The following is a 20391-nucleotide window of genomic DNA, read 5'->3' on the forward strand; positions in this document are numbered from 1 at the left end:
GTCCCTCTGAGCAATCTGTTTGGTCAGTTTGGCTTTGGTGGCTCACTGCTATGGGAGATGGACCTGATACTTTAGGGGTGCAAAGGTCAATTCCTGACTGACCCTTTTTTGAAGGTTTTTTTAATATATTTTTTACAAAAAATGTTGGGCCACTAAACTCTAATAGGGTGCAAGGTGAATTGCCTTTAAAGAGGGGAAGCATTTGCCAGAATAGAAATGAAGTTGTCACAGCGGGTAGGGACGGCCGTAGCGGAAAACCTTTTTTTTTATCTATTATGTTGTTCAGTTATATTTCTTTTTGTCTGAGTGCTGTAAGTAGGATGAGTTCATTCAAGTATGCAGCCCCTCAAGGTCACTCCGGACTTGAAGTATCAGGTATCTCTCTGTGTAACGTAATACAGGATGTCCATATATGGCCTTATTTATATTAGATGAACACGTCATCAGCTGTATGCTAAACATGCCTCGGAATATTCATACACTCCCGTTGTGAGGGACCGCTAGACGTTACTGGGCTGATTGAACCCCAGCTGGACTAACTCTTCAGATAGAAAGAGCAGCAGCCACACCAGAGAGTCGTGTGAACACCAATACGGACTCTGGAGAAAAGATAATAGAAATACTGAAATCAAATCAAATGGCCTTTTATTGTCAATTCACTATATGTGCAGAACATATAGGAGAATCAAAATACTGTTTCTCTCTCAACTTCGTAGTACAATAAAATATAAAAAAAAGCATAGAAATATAACATAAGATAAATAACATTAGAACTTGTAAAGTAGACCTGTGTACAATGTGCAATAGTCATTAGTGCAAAAGCCACTTACAGTAAATTAATAAGCAGGGTTGCCTAAATGAGTCTGCAACTTTTTGTCAAATGCATTCTCTGTAACCAACTAGCAGAGCAATTCCAATTTTCTTTCCACACCTGACTGAATTATTTCTGATTTTTCTTTTTGTTATTTACAGTCTCTTTGGACTTTGCCTTTTTAGCATGAATTTTCATGTGTCCCTGAAGAGGAGTTTTCTGTTTTTCCACACTTAAGAGCAACGGTATGGCTTTTCTTCTGTGTGAGTTCTTACGTGTCACTGAAGACTGCAGGGTTGTATGAATTGCTTGCCAAATTCAGGGAAACAATATGGCCTTAATCCAGAATGAATTCTGTTGTGTCTATGAAGGCTGCTGTTATTGGTGAATAGCTTGTCACAATCTGGAAACGAGTATGGCCTCTATCAAATGTGTGTTCTTATATGTATATGAAGACTGCCTCTTTGTGAGAATTTCTTGCCACATACAGAACAGGCCTAAAGATGGTCTTTATTGTGGACTTCTGCATGACGCAGAAGATTGCTTGTGTTGGAAAATCTTTTGCCACATTCAGGACAGCAATAGGGCTTCTCACCAGTGTGAACTCTTAAATGCTTCAGATGATTACTGCTACTTGCAAATCGTTTGCCACATTTAGAACAGGAAAATGGCTGTTCTCCTGTGTGCACTTTCATGTGTTTCTGAAGATGGCTTGTTTGTGAGAACCGTTTGCCACATTCAGAACAGGAAAATGGCTGTTCTCCTGTGTGCACTCTCACGTGTGTCTGAAGATGGCTTGTTTGTGAGAATCGTTTGCCACATTCAGAACAGGAAAATGGCTGTTCTCCTGTGTGCAGTCTCATGTGTGTCTGAAGACTGCCTGATTGTGAGAACCGTTTGCCACATTCAGAACAGGAAAATGGCTGTTCTCCTGTGTGCACTCTCATGTGTGTCTGAAGAGTGCTTGATTGTAAGAATCGTTTGCCACATTCAGAACAACAATATTGTTTCTCTCCAGTGTGAATTCTTTTGTGTCTGAGAAGACGGCTCTTGTCAAAGAAATGTTTACCACATGTTGGACAACGACATAAACCCTGTCCTCCGTGACCAATCATGTGTGTCTGAAGGTGGTTCACTTGTGAGAATTGTTTGCCACATTTAGACAAATATGGTTTCTCTACAACGGGAGTTGTGATATGGCTGTGTTTTGAAAAGTTCTTAACACGTTCAGAACGGTGGTATGGCTCCATCCCTGTATTATCTTCTCTGTGTTTCTTAGGCATGTCACTATCTGAGAATTGTCTCCCACCTTCAAGACAGTGATACGGTTTCTTACTCCCATGAATCCCTCCATTATCTTTAGAATTCAATTTGTATTTAAATGTTCTCACACACTGTTGGCGGATTGGATTTAGATTGTACACTCCTTGAGATTTGATGGCATCGATCCTTGTTAGCTTCACAATAGGCTGAAATCTAGGGTGCTGAGAGGCCGTTACCAAGTTCTTTGTTGCAAATGCCAGTTTCTTCCTATTCTTATCAGGTTGTTTAATTTGTGGACGACTCTGAAGAAAGGACAAGTTGTCATTCTGTTGAAAATCTACAGAAATAAAAATGAGTTAAAGTTTTAAATGACCAATATTTAAAATAAAACAGCACTACAATAGATTATTCAGTGTTTAACAGTATATGCCTTTTGCAACCCACTTTACAAAAGCATGCTAATGGAGTTAACACTTCAACAATCCCAACATTTGCAGACTGAATTAACAAACACATGAAGCCATATTAGGATGCAGTTACCATGAACTAGGAACAAGCCATGAGCAACTATCATTAATGGCTTGGTGATGACTTGAAAAAGAAAGAGCAACTGGGGCAGCAAGGGTGGCCAGCATGACTTGCAGACATTTTAGAGAAGACCCCATATAGAAATGTCAAGGATAATAAAGCCAGTACATCTACATGCACAGTGACATGGACTTTGCCAAGGACTCATTACATCAGTTATGATCCCTATGACCACTCCACCTTGTTTGCATAACTGTGCTAATTAAGGAGCTAATTTACTGGAATAAGTGTAAACTCCCGCAGTGGGCGATCAAAATTATTAGACAGTAAGCCACATAGTATATTTACATACTTCTTCTTTCGGCTGCTCCCATTAGGGGTTGCCACAGCAGATCATCTTCATCCATCTCTTTCTGTCCTGTGCATCTTGTTCTGTTAAACCCATCACCTGCATGTCCTCTCTCATCCATCCATAAACCTTCTCTTAGGCCTTCCTCTTTTCCTCTTCCCTGGCAGCTCTATCCTTAGCATCCTTCTCCCAATATACCCAGCATCTCTCCTCTGCATATGTCCAAACCAACGCAATCTCGCCTCTCTGACTTTGTCTCCCAACCGTCCAACTTGATCTGACCCTGTAATGTCCTCATTTCTAGTCCTGTCCATCCTTGTCAAACCCAGTGCAAATCTTAGCATCTTTAACTCTGCCACCTCCAGCTCTGTCTCCTGCTTTCTGGTCGGTGCCACCATCTCCAACCCATATAATATAGCTGGTCTCACTACCATCCTGTAGACCTTTCCTTTCACTCTTGCTGATACCCATCTGACACAAATCACTCCTGACACTCTTCTCCACCCATTCCACCCTGCCAGGACTCTCTTCTTCACCTCTCATCCACAATCCCCATTATTCTGTACTGTTGATCCAAAGTATTTAAACTCATCCACCTTCGCCAACTCTACTCCCCTCATCCTCACCATTACAATGACCTACCTCTCATTCACACACATGTATTCTGTTTTTTTCCTACTGACCTTCATTCCTCTCCTCTCTAGAGCATATCTCCACCTCTCCAAGGTCTCCTCAACCTGCTCCTTACTATCATTACAGATCACAATGTCATCAGCAAACATCATAGTCCACAGGAACTCCTGTCTAATTTGGTCTGTCAACCTGTCCATCACCACTGCAAATAAGAAAGGGCTCAGAGCTGATCCCTGATGTAATCCCACCTCCATGTTGAACACATCCGTCGCTCCTACTGCAGACCTCAGAAAGCAGGAGACAGACCTGGAGGTAGCAGAGTTAAAGATGCTAAGATTTGCATTGGGGGTGACGAGGATGGACAGGATTAGAAATGAGTACATTAGAAGGTCAGCTCAAGTTGGACGGTTGAGAGACAAATTCAGAGAGGCGACATTGCGTTGGTTTGGACCTGTTCAGAGTTGAGATGCTGGGTATATTGGGAGAAGGATGCTAAGGATTGAGCTGCCAGGCAAGAGAAAAAGAGGAAGGCCCAAGAGAAGGTTTATGGATGTGGTGAGAGAGGACATGCAGGTGATGGGTGTAACAGAACAAGATACAGAGGACAGAAAGATATGGAAGAAGATGATCCGCTGTGGCGACCCCTAATGGAAGAAGCTGAAAGAAGAAGAAGTGGTGCACAAAATCCCATGGTTCATCAGAGACATTAGATCTTTAGTGAAGTTATAACTATGAGTTTTACAGTTATTTGATTAATAAAGAAAGGTTCAGGCATGTATTTTTCTTTTGTATAAATTGCGTAGAAATAAGACTGATACTTATCCAGCTCGTGGTCAGGAACAAGAAGTAGAAATAGATTTATACACACACTGGGAGGCCAGAAATATTGAAGTACCCTTTACTCCTTTAACTTCGCCCAGTCAAAATTCTAGAGTTTTTCTTGAAAAGAGAGACTGATTAAGCCTCATGTAATGAGCACTGCTAATACAAGAACTCTGCCCAATGTTTTTTTGATTTTCAGATTTATTGCAGAAGGACCTGCTATTATATATCAGACATCAAATGCTAGGACTTCAAAATATTTGCTTCATGTCCAGTCCTACTCTGAAGACCACAATCTAGCACAGTTACTAATTGTTCCGTATTTTAACTCTGCTACACTAAATAATTTCCCACGTCACAGACACACCAAGCTATGGAGTATGTAGTTGTAGGAAGGCGGAGAATTTCTTCCATTTGAAATCAACTATCCCATCCTCTTGTTATTACCTAGAAGGACGGCACCTCTTGCATATTTAAATTCAAGAGTCAACAAGTTGTTCTTTATGTTGCTATACAAACCAGACAGGTTCCCCAGTTAATATCAGAGATTTAAGCCTCTCTAACTTAAAATCATTGATGCTAAATTTCTGCCTTCTTGTTTTTCATCCATAACCTAACCCTTTTTTAAAATCACATTTCTGCTATCTTAACACAGTCCTTTGTCATAAATTTGGTATTTCATCTTGCTAAACACAAAAAAGGCCATTTTGCTGCAGGTTATCAATAGAACAGAGTTTGAAGTGGGGTATGTTTATTTGTTTAAAACGCTATATACTTGCCCCTTTCCTATAACAAAAACAAGGTAGGGTTGTCCCTTTGACGTTCAGCAAAAAAGAAGCATTTGAAGAACTATTCAGAATATTTTCTTATGCCTTACGATATTGGAAGACCTCTCACAATTAATGACTCATTTGTACTGATTGCTGATTGGAGGCAGGCATATACAGTGCAATTTTATGGGCTCAAGAAAGGTTGGAGGTCTTCAGAACAAGACACACCCAACTGGGTGCAGTTTTACACTGTGAAGAAGGAGATTTCACTGTATCTCTGTTTTCCCAGCATGTCGACATTAGCTAACTTCATTATTGGCATTTGCAGATTAGGCCAGTGAACTACGTTGCCAGTGAATTTGGAATTTCGCCATCAACACTGTCAACTTTCTTGAAACACGGAGCAAAAAAAGAAAAATCTTGGGTTGTGATGTGAACTGCTGCATTTGAAGACGTTGAAAAAGCCGTTTTTATGTGGTTCAGTGATGCTCGTTCAAGAAACATTCCTATTAATGCGGCAATCATTCAAGAAAATGTGAGGTTTGTAGACTCTCTTGGGAACTCCCCCAACTAGACAGCATGCCGACGAGCGTCCCGAAGTCCAAACTCCGTGTCTATGGAAGACTGTTTATCTGCTGCTGGGACAACAGTCGGCTCAAAGCTGTGCTGCGTCTCTCCGCCAAAGCAAACAGAAAAGATATTGATGGGTGATATTCAAGGAACATTGTAAATGCAGGTAACAGGATTACTTGATCACTGATCTGGCCACGACCCTGCATTAGAACATTAGAACACTCTAGACGAGAACAGGCCATTCAGCCCAACAAAGCTCGCCAGTACTATCCACTTATTTCTTCCAAGAAAACATCAAGTCGAGTTTTGAAAGACCCTAACTTCTTACTGTCTACCATACTACTTGGTAGCTTATTCCAAGTTTCTATCGTTCTTTGTGTAAAGAAAAACTTCCTAATGTTTGTGCGAAATTTACCCTTAACAAGTTTCCAACTGTGTCCCCGTGTTTTTGATGAACTCATTTTAAAATAACAGTCTCGATCCACTGCACTAATTCCCTTCATAATTTTAAACACTTCAATCATGTCACCTCTTAATCTTCTTTTGCTTAAACTGTAAAGGCTCAGCTCTTTTAATCTTTCCTCATAATTCAACCCCTGTAGCCCTGAATCAGCCTAGTCGCTCTTCTCTGGATCTTCTCTAGTGCTGCTATGTCCTTTTTGTAGCCTGGAGACCAAAACTGCACACAGTACTCAAGATGAGGCCTCACCAGTGCATTATAAAGGTTGAGCAGAACCTCCTGTGACTTGTACTCCACACATTGTGCTATATATCCTAACATTCTGTTAGCCTTCTTAATGGCTTCTGAACACTGTCGGGAAGTCGATTGCTTAGAGTCCACTATGACTCCTAAATCCTTCTCATAAGGTGTACTCTCGATTTTCCGACCGCCCATTGTGTATTCAAACCTAACATTTTTACTTCCAATGTGTAATACTTTACATTTACTGACATTAAATTTCATCTTCCACAAATCTGCCCAAGCCTGTATGCTGTCCAAGTCCTTCTGTAATGATATAACGGATTCCAAATTATCTGCTAATCCACCTATCTTGGTATCATCTGCAAACTTAACCAGCTTGTTACTTATAATCCTATCTAAATCATTTATATATATTAAAAATAGCAGCGGCCCTAGCACTGACCCCTGTGGAACACCACTCTTAACATCAGTCAATTCTGATGAGGTTCCTAGCACCATTACCCTCTGCTTCCTTTGTCTGAGCCAATTCTGCACCCATCTACAAACATCACCCTGAACTCCCACCTCTTTTAATTTGATGCCCAACCTCTCATGTGGCACCTTATCAAATGCTTTCTGAAAGTCCAGATAAATAACATCATAAGCTCCACTTTGATCGTATCCTTTTGTTGCCTCCTCATAGAATTCCAGCATGTTAGTAAAACACGACCTCCCGCTTCTGAACCCATGCTGACTGCTTAGAATAACTCCTGTCCTTGCCAGGTGTTGCTCGATCTTATCCTTAATAATTCCTTCCATTAATTTTCCTGTGATGCATGTTAAGCTTACTGGCCTATAGTTGCTTGGATCTGCCATGTCACCCTTTTTATATAATGGGATGATATTTGCCATTTTCCAGTCCTTCGGAATCTCTCCAGTGAACAGTGACTTCCTAAAAATATGTATCAAGGGTTTATATATGTACTCACTAGCCTCCTTAAGAACTCGAGGGTAAATATTATCTGGTCCTGGTGATTTGTTCGATTTCAGCTTATTTAATCTGAGCAGTACTTCTCCCTCTACAATTTCCAAATCCCTCAGTACCTCCTTAGTAGTCCCTGTTACCTTTGGGAGGTTATCCACTTGCTCACTTGTAAACACCTCAGAAAAATGAAAGTTTAAGGCATCCGCTATTTCACTGTCTGTATCTTTTAATTCCCCTTTACTATTTCTGATGCACTTGACCTCCTCCTTGATTGTTCTTTTACTACTAAAATACTGAAAGATTCTCTTAGGGTCTTCTTTCTCCTTATCTGCTATATTCCTCTCCAACTGTCTTTTAGCCTTCCTGATATCCTTCTTAATGGTTGCCCTCATGTTCTCATACGCTCTATAATTCACTTTGCAGTCATTAGTCTTATATGCCTTATAAAGCAGTTTTTTCCTTTGCAACTTCTTTTTTAAATCTTTATTAATCCACTGTGGAGTTTTTTTTAGTTTCCTATTAATTCCAAATTTAGGTCTGTATCTGTCCTGCATTACATGTAAAACATTTTTAAACCTGTTCCACTGCTCCTCGACTGTCTCCACACTTAAAAGCTTATCCCAGTGTATCCTACTTAGACTTTGTCGCATCTGCTCAAAATTAGCCCTACCAAAGTTCAACATAACAATTTTAGTCTTTGCATCTGCACTGAGAATTGTATTACATTATGGTCACGTGACCCTAGTGGCCCAATCACCTCTACACTCTCAATTCTATCCTGATTATTACAAAATACTAAATCCAGACAGGCTTCACCCTGTGTTGGTGCTTTAACATGCTGTGTTAACAAATAGTCACTGATTACTTCTAAAAACTCCTGCTCATGTACTCCGCCATCTGCAAGGTTATCCCAGTTAATATTTAGATAATTAAAGTCCCCCATGACTATAATATCTCCCTGTAAACTTGCCTTTTTGATATTACTAAAAAGATGTGTGTTGAAATTACTGTCTGAATTGGGTGGTCTAGAACACACTCCTTAAATAAGACCCCTTTCCCTAATATTTTCCAGGCGAAGCCACATGTCCTCACTAAGATGGGGCTCATCATCCAACTGAAGAAGACTTACATTTAAATCCTGCTTGGCATAAACAGCAACCCCACCTCCTTTTCTGTTCTGTGTAGCCTTCCTAAAAAATGTGTATCCCTCTATGTTACACTCATCCCCATCTTTGTTATTTAGCCAGGTTTTCGTTATTGCTATAATATCATAATTATGCTCTGCTACATATAACTCCAATTCACTTACCTTATTTTTGATACTTCTAGCATTAAGGCAAGCTATTTTTAATGTATTACTCCTTCTACATTTAAATGTTTGCTTAGAATTTACATTACTATGCATTCTTGTTTCTACACCATTGTTTGTTCTTCCATGTAAACCTGGCCTGTCCTAAACTCCCTGCCCCCCCCTCCCCCCTCCCCCCCCCAATCCTCGACTAGCCTACACATACGCCTCCCCAATACATTGGTGCCCCTCCAGTTCAGATGTAACCCGTCATGGCGGAACAGGTCCCATCTGTTCCAAAAGGAGTCCCAATGCCCCATAAACCTATACCCTTCTACCCTGCACCAAGATTTGAGCCACACGTTAAGCCTTCTAATCTCCTCAATCTTACCTGGACTGGCGCGTGGCACAGGCAGAACTTCAGAGAAGACTACCTTGTCAGTTCTGCTCCTCAGCTTAGCACCTAACTCTTTGAATTTGGATCGCCGAACTGACAGACTACCCTTATGTATGTCATTTGTTCCAACATGGACAATGACAACTGGACCCACCCCCGCTCTGGCCAAAAGCCTATCCACCCTTCCAGGGAGGTCTCCCACCTGTGCTCCCGGAAGGCAACACACCATGCAAGACTCTCTGTCTCTGGAGCACACCTGTGCTTCAGTCCCCTAATGATTGAGTCCCCAACTATCACTACCTCTCTCTTTTTGGGAATTGGTTTTGAGGTGGCCCATTGGGGCTCCTCATCCCTGCCTACCACCTCAGAATTATCAGAGACACCATCCAGCTCCGCAAGGACATGATAACGGTTTGCCACTTCTAATTCTGGGGTTGATGCCCCCAGACAGTGTGCACCCTTTGCCTTACGCCTTGTGACCGTGACCCACCTGTTTCTACCTGTCTGGTCTGGAATCTCCTCCCGCACCACCTTGGGGGTGCACACTATCTCTCTAAAGGACACCTGGGCCAAGTCCACCAATTCTCTATTACAACGCAGTTCAGCCAACTCCTCCTCCAGTTCAGCGACCCTGAACTCAAGGTGCTGGATCAGCTGACATCTCTTGCAGATGTAGCCCTCATAGACAACTGGCTCTTCCAAACCATCATCTAAAAAGTCCAACATCCAACAGGACTTGCATTGCACGGGCCTCATTATTAAAATTTGATTTGGGATTAGTAAACTGCCTTAAGTTTTTTTTTTTTTTTAATTAAATTTCTCCTTCTTTCGGCTGCTCCTTAACTTAAATGGTATAACTACGATCTACTACAGATATTTTACACCTTTTCCCTTTAAGCTCCTGTACTGTTCTCCCGCTCAGCTGCCTGCTATTTGTCTACGAGGTTAACTTTACTTTTCTCTGTCTCTTCTCCTACCTTTGCGCTCCTCTTTCTTATAAGCTCTCCACTCGCACTGTTTGTATTCCCCGTATTAATGAACCCTTACGCTGTCGACCACTTACTGTTCTACCTCTGGACCGCTAAGGACTGTTTAATCTAAAATAAACAAAATAAATAAAACTTTACTACCTTGTTTGCTCCTACAGCCGATTGTGCCTGCTTGGTGTCTTAACGCTGGCCGCTTACCTGCGCACTGCTGAGCCTTTTACTGCTTTGAAGTCAGCAGCAGCCTTTTTTTCTTTTCCTTTTCCTTTAAACTAAGGAAACGCTGTTATGACAACGCGGTTATTTGCTTACAAATGCCGATATCAGTTACTGTTGCTTTCTACCCTACCTCCTCGATGCTAATTCCAATACAGATAACAAAAACAAAAACAGGTACAAGTAACTTTTCCAAGCGCACCTCCAAACACCCAGCTACTTTTGCTCTTGTGTGGGTGAAAAAAAAGCAAAAAAAAAAACCCTTCTAAAGGGAAAAAAGCTTTAAAAATTCCCACACGGTTCCTTAGCGGCAACCAAAACCCAAGTTTTAAGAGCAAAATGTATTTTTTTTATTTAAATCTCACACCACAGAACAGACCAAAAACTCTCAACAGCTTCTAGCGTGCACAAAGCACACGTCAGCCATGTCACTGCTGTGTCTGAGTATAGCAGAGTGGCAGATCACGCTACAATAAATAAGTGTGCCATTCCTGTTTCAAGCTGAATAAAGCTGGTTTTGCTAAAGTACTGAGACTCAGCCTCGTGTTTTGGGGTGCAAGACAGGGACTTATAGTGCAACTCTGATCTTTTCGGATTTGCTTCTGTGTCACTTCACTGCAGCGCTATGAGCCTGTTGTTACCCTGCCCCGGCAATGGACAAACAATCTTCCACAGATGCTGCAATCGCACTTCGGGATGCACCTCAGTGTGTCGTTCCCGTTGGGTGGGGAGGGTCTCAAGAGTTCAGAAACGACACAATACGAAGAAGGATGATTCGGCTCCTGATTGATAACTGTGTTGCCCACAACATGCTTCCAAATTTAGATAATGTTCACGTTGAATTCCTCCCACCCAACTGCACAGCAGTGCTTTAGCCATTCGATTTGGGCATCATTTTCACCCTGAAAGTGTTTTATCACAAGGAAATGCTGAGAAAAATTATCATCAGCATAACTTGTAGGCAGGAGAAGATTAAAAATTAACGCAAAAGAAGGTATGGAATTGACTGCGAATGCCTGGACGCAAGTTAAAGTAAGCACTATAGTAACAAATACAGAATCTCAATACAACAAAATTTTCGTTACAACGAAATATTTTTTAGGTCCCTAGGAGTTCGTTGTAACGGAATTTTACCTGTATATTCTTACCATTAATTGATAATATAATGACAGAGGGCTGCGGTGGGTTGGCACCCTGCCCAGGATTGGTTCCTGCCTTGTGCCCTGTGTTGGCTGGGATTGGCTCCAGCAGACCCCCGTGACCCTGTGTTCGGATTCAGCGGGTTGGAAAATGGATGGATGGATGGATGACAGAGGATGAGTCTTCCCAAAATACATTCTTTCAGGCTGTGTGTGTGTGTGTGTGTGTGTGTGTGTTCCTCCTAGCATTTAAAAGCAAATATTGGAACTGTGTCACCGGACCACAGAGTTTAAGATACTTCAGCCAAATTTTTGTTGGAAAAGTATGCATGAAGATGTTTGGGATTATACAAGCTACATGTTGGACTGCTCCGGTACCATTACGTTCATGGAAGCAGTAAACCATGGACTTTATTACTGATATGCCTTCCTCCAACGGTTTTAATACAATTTTTGTGGAGGCAGATTGAGTTTTGAAATGTGTGCATCTTATTCAGTTCTTCTAAACAACTGGCAGGTGTCTTTCTATAGGGTGGTCGAGATCTAATTATGCAATTTTCATTACACTATAACTTAAGTTTATTACATAGAAAATCACCCGAAAAATCCCAGACCATCAAGAAGTTTGTGAACTGACGACATGAAGAATCGTCTTTGCGCTGAACTGGAATCGTCCCTGCATAAATCAAAGTCACCCAGATGATCTGTATCTGCATAATTAGATCTGGACCACCCTGTAGAAAAGACTGATAGTATTTATGGTTTTCTGTATCAAGGTGTATCAAACCGTGGTGTTCCATTTATTTCTCGCTTCTAGAAACTATTCTGTCAGAGATTTGGTTGTTCTATAAAACTTCAAATGTTTGGTTATCAGCCAGAAGCTAATGGGCAAATGTAAAGAATTAACAGAGGCCTACAGAAACACTTGTGCTGTTTGATTGGTCCTAATCAAGATGACTGCGTTGATTTTCTACCCATTGCTGACTCTGCTAGGAATGTACCAGTTCACTCTGCTCCTACAATGTCACCATTTGAGTGCCTGTATGGTTGTCATTCTAGATTCCTTGAGTCACCTTCCTCTCCACTTTTCCATCTGTTTTTAAATAATTACATATTTAACAGTATTGTGAAAAGCTGAATTTGGCTCAAAAACGTTTTGAAAAGCTCTTAGCCAAATGATGTCCTGATTGCAAATGTAAGGCTACTCCTATCGTTAAAGTTGGGCAAAAGGTACGGCTAGAGACCCAAGACATCAGTCTACATAGCGACCCTTTTTAAACTGATACAGCACCAGAATAGTATTTATTTTGAGAAGATCGTGCTTTTAATTCTGACATTTTTCTTCACTCCATGTTTGTCTTCATATTTGATTTTCATTGACAGATACTGTTCTGTTCCATTTATGTTAATCAGTTTGAAATGGCTTTGTTTTCCTGTCTGTTTTAACTCATTATGTGATTAATCATTTGTAAAATGTTTCATTAGATCATATCTGTGAATTTATTAGAGCCACCACTCAGTGAACAGGACTACAAAATAAAATTACCTGAACTGAATCATTTTTTTCTATTGCTCTAAAATGGATGAGAATTTCAAAAAGATTTCAAGTACTGTACCAACTTGTATTTTCAAAAACTTCAAAAATAAAAAAATCACCACATCACAAAGATCAGCCCCTGTTCATATGCGGCAACAGAATTGACAGGAAACAGGAAATGGCTAAAAACATCAAAATCCTTTAAAAGTCATTTCATAGAATGTTTCACACATTTTAGATGAAATCCTGCTTTATTTAATAATTATGTTTGTGTCTCTTCAAGAAAAGAAAAAAACTCAGTAAAGTTCAGTGAACCAGTTTTCTTCAAATTCACAAAGTCTTTGCAATTTCAGCATATATAATAATAAATGTGAACAGGACTGGTTTATCCATTCACAGGTTTTGCACTCCACTGATGCATAGAGATTCTTACACACAGGCAGACGTGAAACACTTTCATTCAGAGGGGTCTAAATTGTGCAAATTTATTGAACAGTCAAAAAGGGTGACATGTCTACTCCACAATACAACATATGGAGAAAGTAAAAAGGCAATACATTATTGTTTGAAAGGGTTTCTTTAAAGAAAGTTAGAAACAAACAGATTTGACTTTTCTTTGACTTCTCTTTAATTTGTCTAAAATCTATTAAAAGGTTTTCTTCATAATAAAGACATTAAGCTAGTGATTATTATTAAAAAGAGATACAACCCAAACCAAGGAAATTGTGAACTGAAAAAATTGCAAGAACAACTCAGCCAGGCCTCCTCATTTCAATCCAAAGGATTAAATTGTTTCTGTTCCTTATACTTTAAAAATGAAACCCGTATTTAAAAAAAAAAAACCCTTTGTTTCTAGGCAGAGTGAAAATGCAAGAAAGCACCCTTCAGGTAAATCATAACTGCCTTATTTTATTTTAGCACATACCTTCTCCAGTTTGATTTGGACACAATTTCTTCTCTTGCCTCACTGTGTTAGTCTTCAAGGATTCTGACGGCTTGTGGGCATTACTGTCCTTCAAGGAGCAGCGTCTGCCCAAACTGGAGCCCAATCTGTTTAAGTCTTCATCTGGGCCCATATATTGAGGATTACAGTCTTTCACCTTGATACGGTTTATAATTTTGCGGGGTCTCTGAATGTTAGTCCTACCCTTTCTTTTGTTCCTCTTTTCAGAGACATCCTCTTCACGTTGACATTCTTTCTCTAAACTCTTCTGGCCAGCTGGATACATTTTTGGCATCTTCTATACACAGAAAAAGAACACAGGGTTTAATTAATTCAGAAGTGCAATACAAATGTAACACATTTATGTCCCATTTTTCTATGTCCTCATCAGTTAAGAAAGAAGCCAAGTCAAGTTATTCACCGAGACCACATGGGCAGAGTAAGTAATCAATCTTCATACCAGGTGACCAGATATGAAACAGTCTCAGGGAGTGAGTCATGGCTTTACGACACACCATTATGACTCGGCACCATCTGTTGATATTAGGGATGTTATGATATTAGGACTTTTGTATGTGATACACTAATATAACACAATTTTACAATGTTGGATACCCTTTGATATGACAGCAAACACAGAAATCCTATCCAAGCCCCCCTAACCAACCCCCATTAAAGAAGTTCTGGTATTCATAAATCTCAAAATATAATGCAAGCCTTGAATTGTAATGTGGGTCAGGGATGGAGACCCCCAGTGCAATAGCACAAGGTAGGGTTTACAATCTTGGTGGGAGTTTCAGCACAGAGTTTATAAAGAATGATATATCATGAAGTGTCTGATTTATCTTAGCATGTGCACATTTCTAATCATTCTCGGAGAGTAGTCAAAAAACACTGCTTAAAATCCAGACTAAAAATTAAAATTCAAAACATTATTATACTGTTGAATTACTGAATTCCCAGATTATTCAGGATACTTTCATTTAAATAAAAACTCTTTAAGATGTTTTACTAACAACATGGTTTTAAAGTCTAGTTAATCACAGACCCATTCTGTTTGAATTGCAACACTTGCTATGGCGAGATTTAAATTTGCATCATTAGCTGGTTAAAAAATATTACTAAAGAGCAATATTTAACAGAATAGTCAAATTAAATCAAAAAATCAAATGTCACAAGCTTGTCATTGTAACACGAATGTAAGTTTAATGTCACTGTGCTATGTACAAGAAATTATTTTATAAATTCATTCACATGTGCAGGCCAAAGTTAGCACACAGGGCTGTCAGCATTTAGAAACCACTAGTCTAGCAGTTTGGAGAATGAAGGGGACAACGGCGAAGGCATTGTATTATTCCTGTATGTTAGAGATGAAACTGAATCCTTTCCATTCCTTGTTTGGAAACCTAGGAAGGGCCTTCATGTCGAGGAACGAGTATAAAAAGGCTTGGACAACAGCCAAACACTTCGAAGCCGATGGACGGAAGATTACGTCATCTGTCCGGAAAATCCTTTCAGCGCAGTGACGAAAATGACAAACTATACACAAAATGTTGTCATGGCTTCCTTTCATCTGTTATGCCGTGTAAATCGTCATTAAAGAAAGCTAATTTATTTCCTCTTATGTGATTTGTACCACCGTATCACTATGGGTGGGATGTCGACTTTTACATTACATCTATATAGTTTCTGGTTACTTAAAATGAACTTAAAAGAACTTATTCCAATTAGGGAGCTATTGATTCTAAAAGCTTCTGTGCCCTGCGGTGAGCTGGCGCCCTGCCCGGGGTTTGTTTCCTGCCTTGCACCCTGTGTTGGCTGGGATTGGCTCCAGCAGACCCCCGTGACCCTGTAGTTAGGATATAGCGGGTTGGATAATGGATGGATGGATGGATGCTTCTAAAAGGAAACAGTCGTGCTTTAATTTTCTAAATCTGCCCCTTCTTTTTACCAGCTTTGAAGCTTCCAGTGTGAAATCAAACTTGTCAGTTCAACATTTATCCTTTATTTCAAACCTCCTGTTAAGCAGCATTTATTTAATTGCTTTAGATGTTTCTTACAAAAGTAATGACACCTTGTTATTGTTAGTGCTTGTGTATAAATCCAGGATTAGAAAATGACCTGTCGTCACACGTATGACTAGGGATCACCTGCAGAGATTTGTTCAGGTGAGACATACACCCCAGGATGAGAGAGAGTGCTACAGCTAACTATCTCCTCTTCTTTATCTACACCACACGTGTCGAACTCCGGTCCTTGAGGACCGCAGTGGCTGCATGTTTTCATTCTAACCATCTTCTTCATTAGTGAGCCGTTTTTACTGCTAATTAACTTCTTCTGCTTTAGTTTTAATTAACTTGACTCAGGCCCCTTAATTGTCTCTTTTTCTTTAATTAGTAGCCAAACAATAATGAGACCTCAAACAAGCCACCATATGACAGAAAAAACAGAAAAGTCAACAGATTTGGAAATGTCTTCTGTGGCAGAATGAGAGCAGCAACAAGCCATTGAATTAAATAACGGGCTTAATTAACAGCAAGAATCAGCTTCTCATTAAGAGACTGGTTGGAGTTTGAAATCCCAGTTTAGCTGGTCATCTGTTGGCTCGTTTCATGTCTCATTTCTGTATGGCTGCCATTTAATGAAGAAACAAATCAATTCAGAGGACTGAATCCTTAAAAACAGGGCTACTGAAATGAAGGGAAAAGGAGTTAATTAGCAGTGAAAACTACTCACTGATTAGGAAAAGGGTTAGAATGAAAACCTGTAGCCACTGCGGCCCTCCAGGCCTGGAGTTCGACACCCCTGATCTACACTCTCAGCTCTTATCTGGTTAGAAGAAGAAGAAGGCCATCTTGCACAGTTGTGTGTCAACAGTATTCACTACTTTGATTGACCATTCAATAATGTTAGGGTACTGGAATTTTGTTAATAGTTAATGTTAAGGAAGGTTTATACAAGTTGAGCCTCAGGATTATGTTAATAAACAGGGGCATATGAAGGAGGAACTTAAAATCGCTGGTCAACTTGTCTAATGTGAAACTGCACCAAGCTTACAAAATCCAAAACCATTATTTAAATCACAGCCTTCATTTAAATAATCTTAGCAAGATGGAGGCAGTTGGCGGTGTGTCCCTGTAAAGATGGCCGCCTAATGTGAGACACCCAATGTCTGACTTCAACTAACCTGCGACTCGCTAAGATAAATTTAAACAGGTTTGATTTTGTTTTTAGTCTTAGGGGCAGACTGTGTGTGCAGGAGAGCAGACAACCAGTGAATGTTTCCCTGAAGTAGAAGGCATAGAGTTAAGTGAAGAGGAATAAGAAACTGCAGGTTTTGAACCTAACAAAAGTAAGAGATGCTCCTCCTTCTGTCGTTTCATGTTTCAGATAGCAAAACAAAAGGGGAAAAAATAAAATAAATGGTGAAGATTGCTGCTGAAGAGCTACAGCTGTTAACCCTTTGTACACCACAGACGTCATCAGCAGCATGCTATTGGCTGTTAGAAACAGGGCTGAGCACGACTCTGCTGAATGGTCATTTAAATTAATGTGGTCAGGTGATGAGATCAGCGACTGTGGTTGGCAAATCTGACATGCTCCAGGACAAAAACATTCTTCAAAACAACTTTGTCATTACCAACAACTTTGAAACAAGTTTCAAGTTTATCAGCTTCATCTTGTTTAAGTACACTCTGCACACATCACAAATATTTTAGTACTTAACACATTAATAAACTCCAATTAAACAGCAGCACCTCCTAGTATTGTGAGATTGTCACGGTGGAGGCCTTGTGTGCCTCAGTCTCTCTTAATGCTCCATTTGTGCTTCTGAAGGACCAGTTTGCTATGTGTAACCCAAAAAGGGGGTTGGACCAGAGTAAAAGCGGCTTATTATTGACCTTCATGAATATTCAAATTAAATGAAAGTGGGTCTTGTGCAGAAGAGGAATGCCAGTCCTGACAGTTCACCTAAGAGTGGCACAAAGAGGTGACCCACACAGCCCACCTCACCACCGTGGTCCAGTGCAAAACAAAAAGTTATTTGGGTATAGGAAGAAAACCAGAGTACCTGTACAGGGCAGGAGCCAGCTATAGACCATCATTGGGTCCACTCACATTCAAGTCCACAACCACACCAAGACAAGTTAGATTTGCCAGGCCACTAAACCTGAGAATCTTTACAGAAGTGAAGAAAATAAGAATAAAAGAGCAGACATTGAAACTGCATAGAGACTTAAAAAACAGACTGAGAATCAAATTCTTTCTGACAGAACTGTAAGGCAGGAACACAAAGTTGCCCGAGGGACTCCTTACCGCTCTTTCAATGTCCGGACGATCATCAACCCCGCAACTGTCAGAACTGAGCGCCGCGGAGTGACAAGAGAAACAAAGGCAGAAATCAAAGCGTCTTACGTGTGGAATGGCCGTCTGCTCGATGCCGGCGATTCGCGAAGGAAACGACAAAAGAACACTCGGAGGGGAATGAACAGGCGCCAGCGGTGTGACTGGGTGCTACGAACTAAAATTTGGGATTCAGCCACGTGAAGTGAACTGCTGATACGAATGAACAGCAATGGCACGCGGGTGGCCACAGGAGGATTCACACGAGCAAAGTTAAGCGGAGGGCTAAAGAACACAAACTCGCCGCGCGCGGTGATTCTAATGGAGCGAATGAAAACTCACACGTCCATAAAGCGCATCTCCAAAGTACTTACTGTCTGCCTCTTGCCGATGAGATTCTTTCTGAACTCGATCACACTTCTAACTATCAACAACAGCCTTGAGACGGTGGCAGTGTGGCTTCAGGAGCCGTCGCATTGAATGACGTCATCCTGTCTCCGATTTCGGGTCACGTGCCAGTTGAGCGAGAATACGCTGTAGCAGGAGAGAGGCTGGGTGGCTCAGTGTCCTGCTGCCTTATAGGAGCCTATTAAACCAATAAAGTCATCGGAGAAGCAGCGTTTGTCTGGGGCTGCCACTGGGCCGTTTGTTTTTGTGATCATGAACTGAGTTTTTTTTTTTAAATTACAGTAAGATTTCCTGTAAATAGTTCTTGTAAAATTTAGTTATTCATGTCTTTTTTGTTTTTCAATGCAGCAATGATTTTATATATAATTCGTTGTAAAACTCTGGTCGTAAACCGAGTTGGTCGTGAACCGAAGCAATTTCTCCCATAGGATTGTATGTAAATACAATTAATCCGTTCCAGACCGTAGAAACTGTATGTAAATATATACATTTTTTTAGTTTTTAAGCACAAATATAGTTAATTATACCATAGAATGCACAGCGTAATGGTAAACTAAATGTAAAAACATTGAATAACACTAAGAAAACCTTTAACAACAGAGAAAACTAACACTGCAATAGTTCGCGCTATAGTGCTAGGAACCGCTCTCGCTAAAAACACCTTTTTTAATGAGTTTTAAGCACAGGGGAAAAAAGGAACATTTGAAAAATCCGTAATTTAATAAACCACCAAGAAAAGTAACATTGCAACAATGCAGGCTACGAACCGATCACTGGAAACAGGACTGAAAACAAAAACAAGCCTTCTCTAACTTATGCGTCCCTCAATCGCTCTGTGTGTGTGTGCGTGCGTCTCTCTTTTGCGAGCCTGGAGCGCCTGTGTGTGTCTCTCTAGCGTGTGTGTGCGTGCGTCTCTCTTTTGCGAGCCTGGAGCGCCTGTGTGTGTTGTCACGCTTGGGTCACAGATTTGCACAGAGACACAGGAGGTTGTAGAAAAAAAGGAACTTTATTCAAAACACTGCAAACAAACATTTGTCTCTTTTCAACAGTTTAAACATGCTCCATGACAAGTCAGAGATGACAGCTCCACCAGGAGCACAGATTGTCTGAGAGAGAAAGAAGGAGAAGCAAGCAACCAATTTAACAAACTGAAAGAAGCCCTGCAGGCTTTTTAAGAAGGCGGAGCACCGCACGAGAGGCATATTACGCGACAGAGCCGGCAAGAAGGGAAAGGAGGAATGTGAAGGTAGTCTGTCCATGTTTCTTAGGGTTTTTCCCAGGGGCGTCTGTATTCTCTGGGGGTGCGATCAGCTTTGCAGCTCACAGTGTGTCTGTCTAGAGCGCTCCTGTGTGTGTGCGCACACGCCTCTCTCGCGCATGCTCCTGTGTGTGTGTGTGTACAGCCCTCTGTCTCTTGCGCTGCCTCTCTGTGCGTGTGTGCGCGCTCGCGCTCAACATTAACAAACCGAAAGGGAACCTGGCTTGTTCGTATACCGAGTGTTTGGTCGTGAACAGAGGCAAAAGTTTGGCGAACTTTTTGGTCGTAAACCGAGTTGTACGTGTGCCGAGACGTTCGTGAACCGAGGTTCCAATATATATATATATATATTTCATAATAAGAAACTTCCATCCCTCCAGGATAAATATAGGTCCCTCCTCTCTTTCTTCTCTGTATCTCTGCTATCTGCAAAGACATTCTTATTAATTGCATACTCTG

At 40.8% G+C, this 20391-nt stretch overlaps 1 protein-coding gene across 1 annotated transcript in view; it reads right to left on the bottom strand.

The window, feature by feature from the left end:
- Window positions 1-628: 628 nt before the first annotated feature.
- Window positions 629-20391, bottom strand: part of LOC127526341 (gastrula zinc finger protein XlCGF57.1-like) — a 30963-nt gene continuing 11200 nt past the window's right edge. The window contains exons 2-3 of the mRNA XM_051921639.1: window positions 13905-14220; window positions 629-2411 (exon numbers count right to left, since the gene is read on the bottom strand). Coding sequence (XP_051777599.1) covers window positions 1309-2411; window positions 13905-14220 — 1419 coding nt within the window. The 3' untranslated portion in view covers window positions 629-1308. The remainder of the gene's footprint in view (window positions 2412-13904; window positions 14221-20391) is intronic.

This window comes from Erpetoichthys calabaricus (genome assembly GCF_900747795.2).
Source record: "Erpetoichthys calabaricus chromosome 1 unlocalized genomic scaffold, fErpCal1.3 SUPER_1_unloc_14, whole genome shotgun sequence".
Taxonomy (NCBI): Eukaryota; Metazoa; Chordata; class Cladistia; order Polypteriformes; family Polypteridae; genus Erpetoichthys; species Erpetoichthys calabaricus.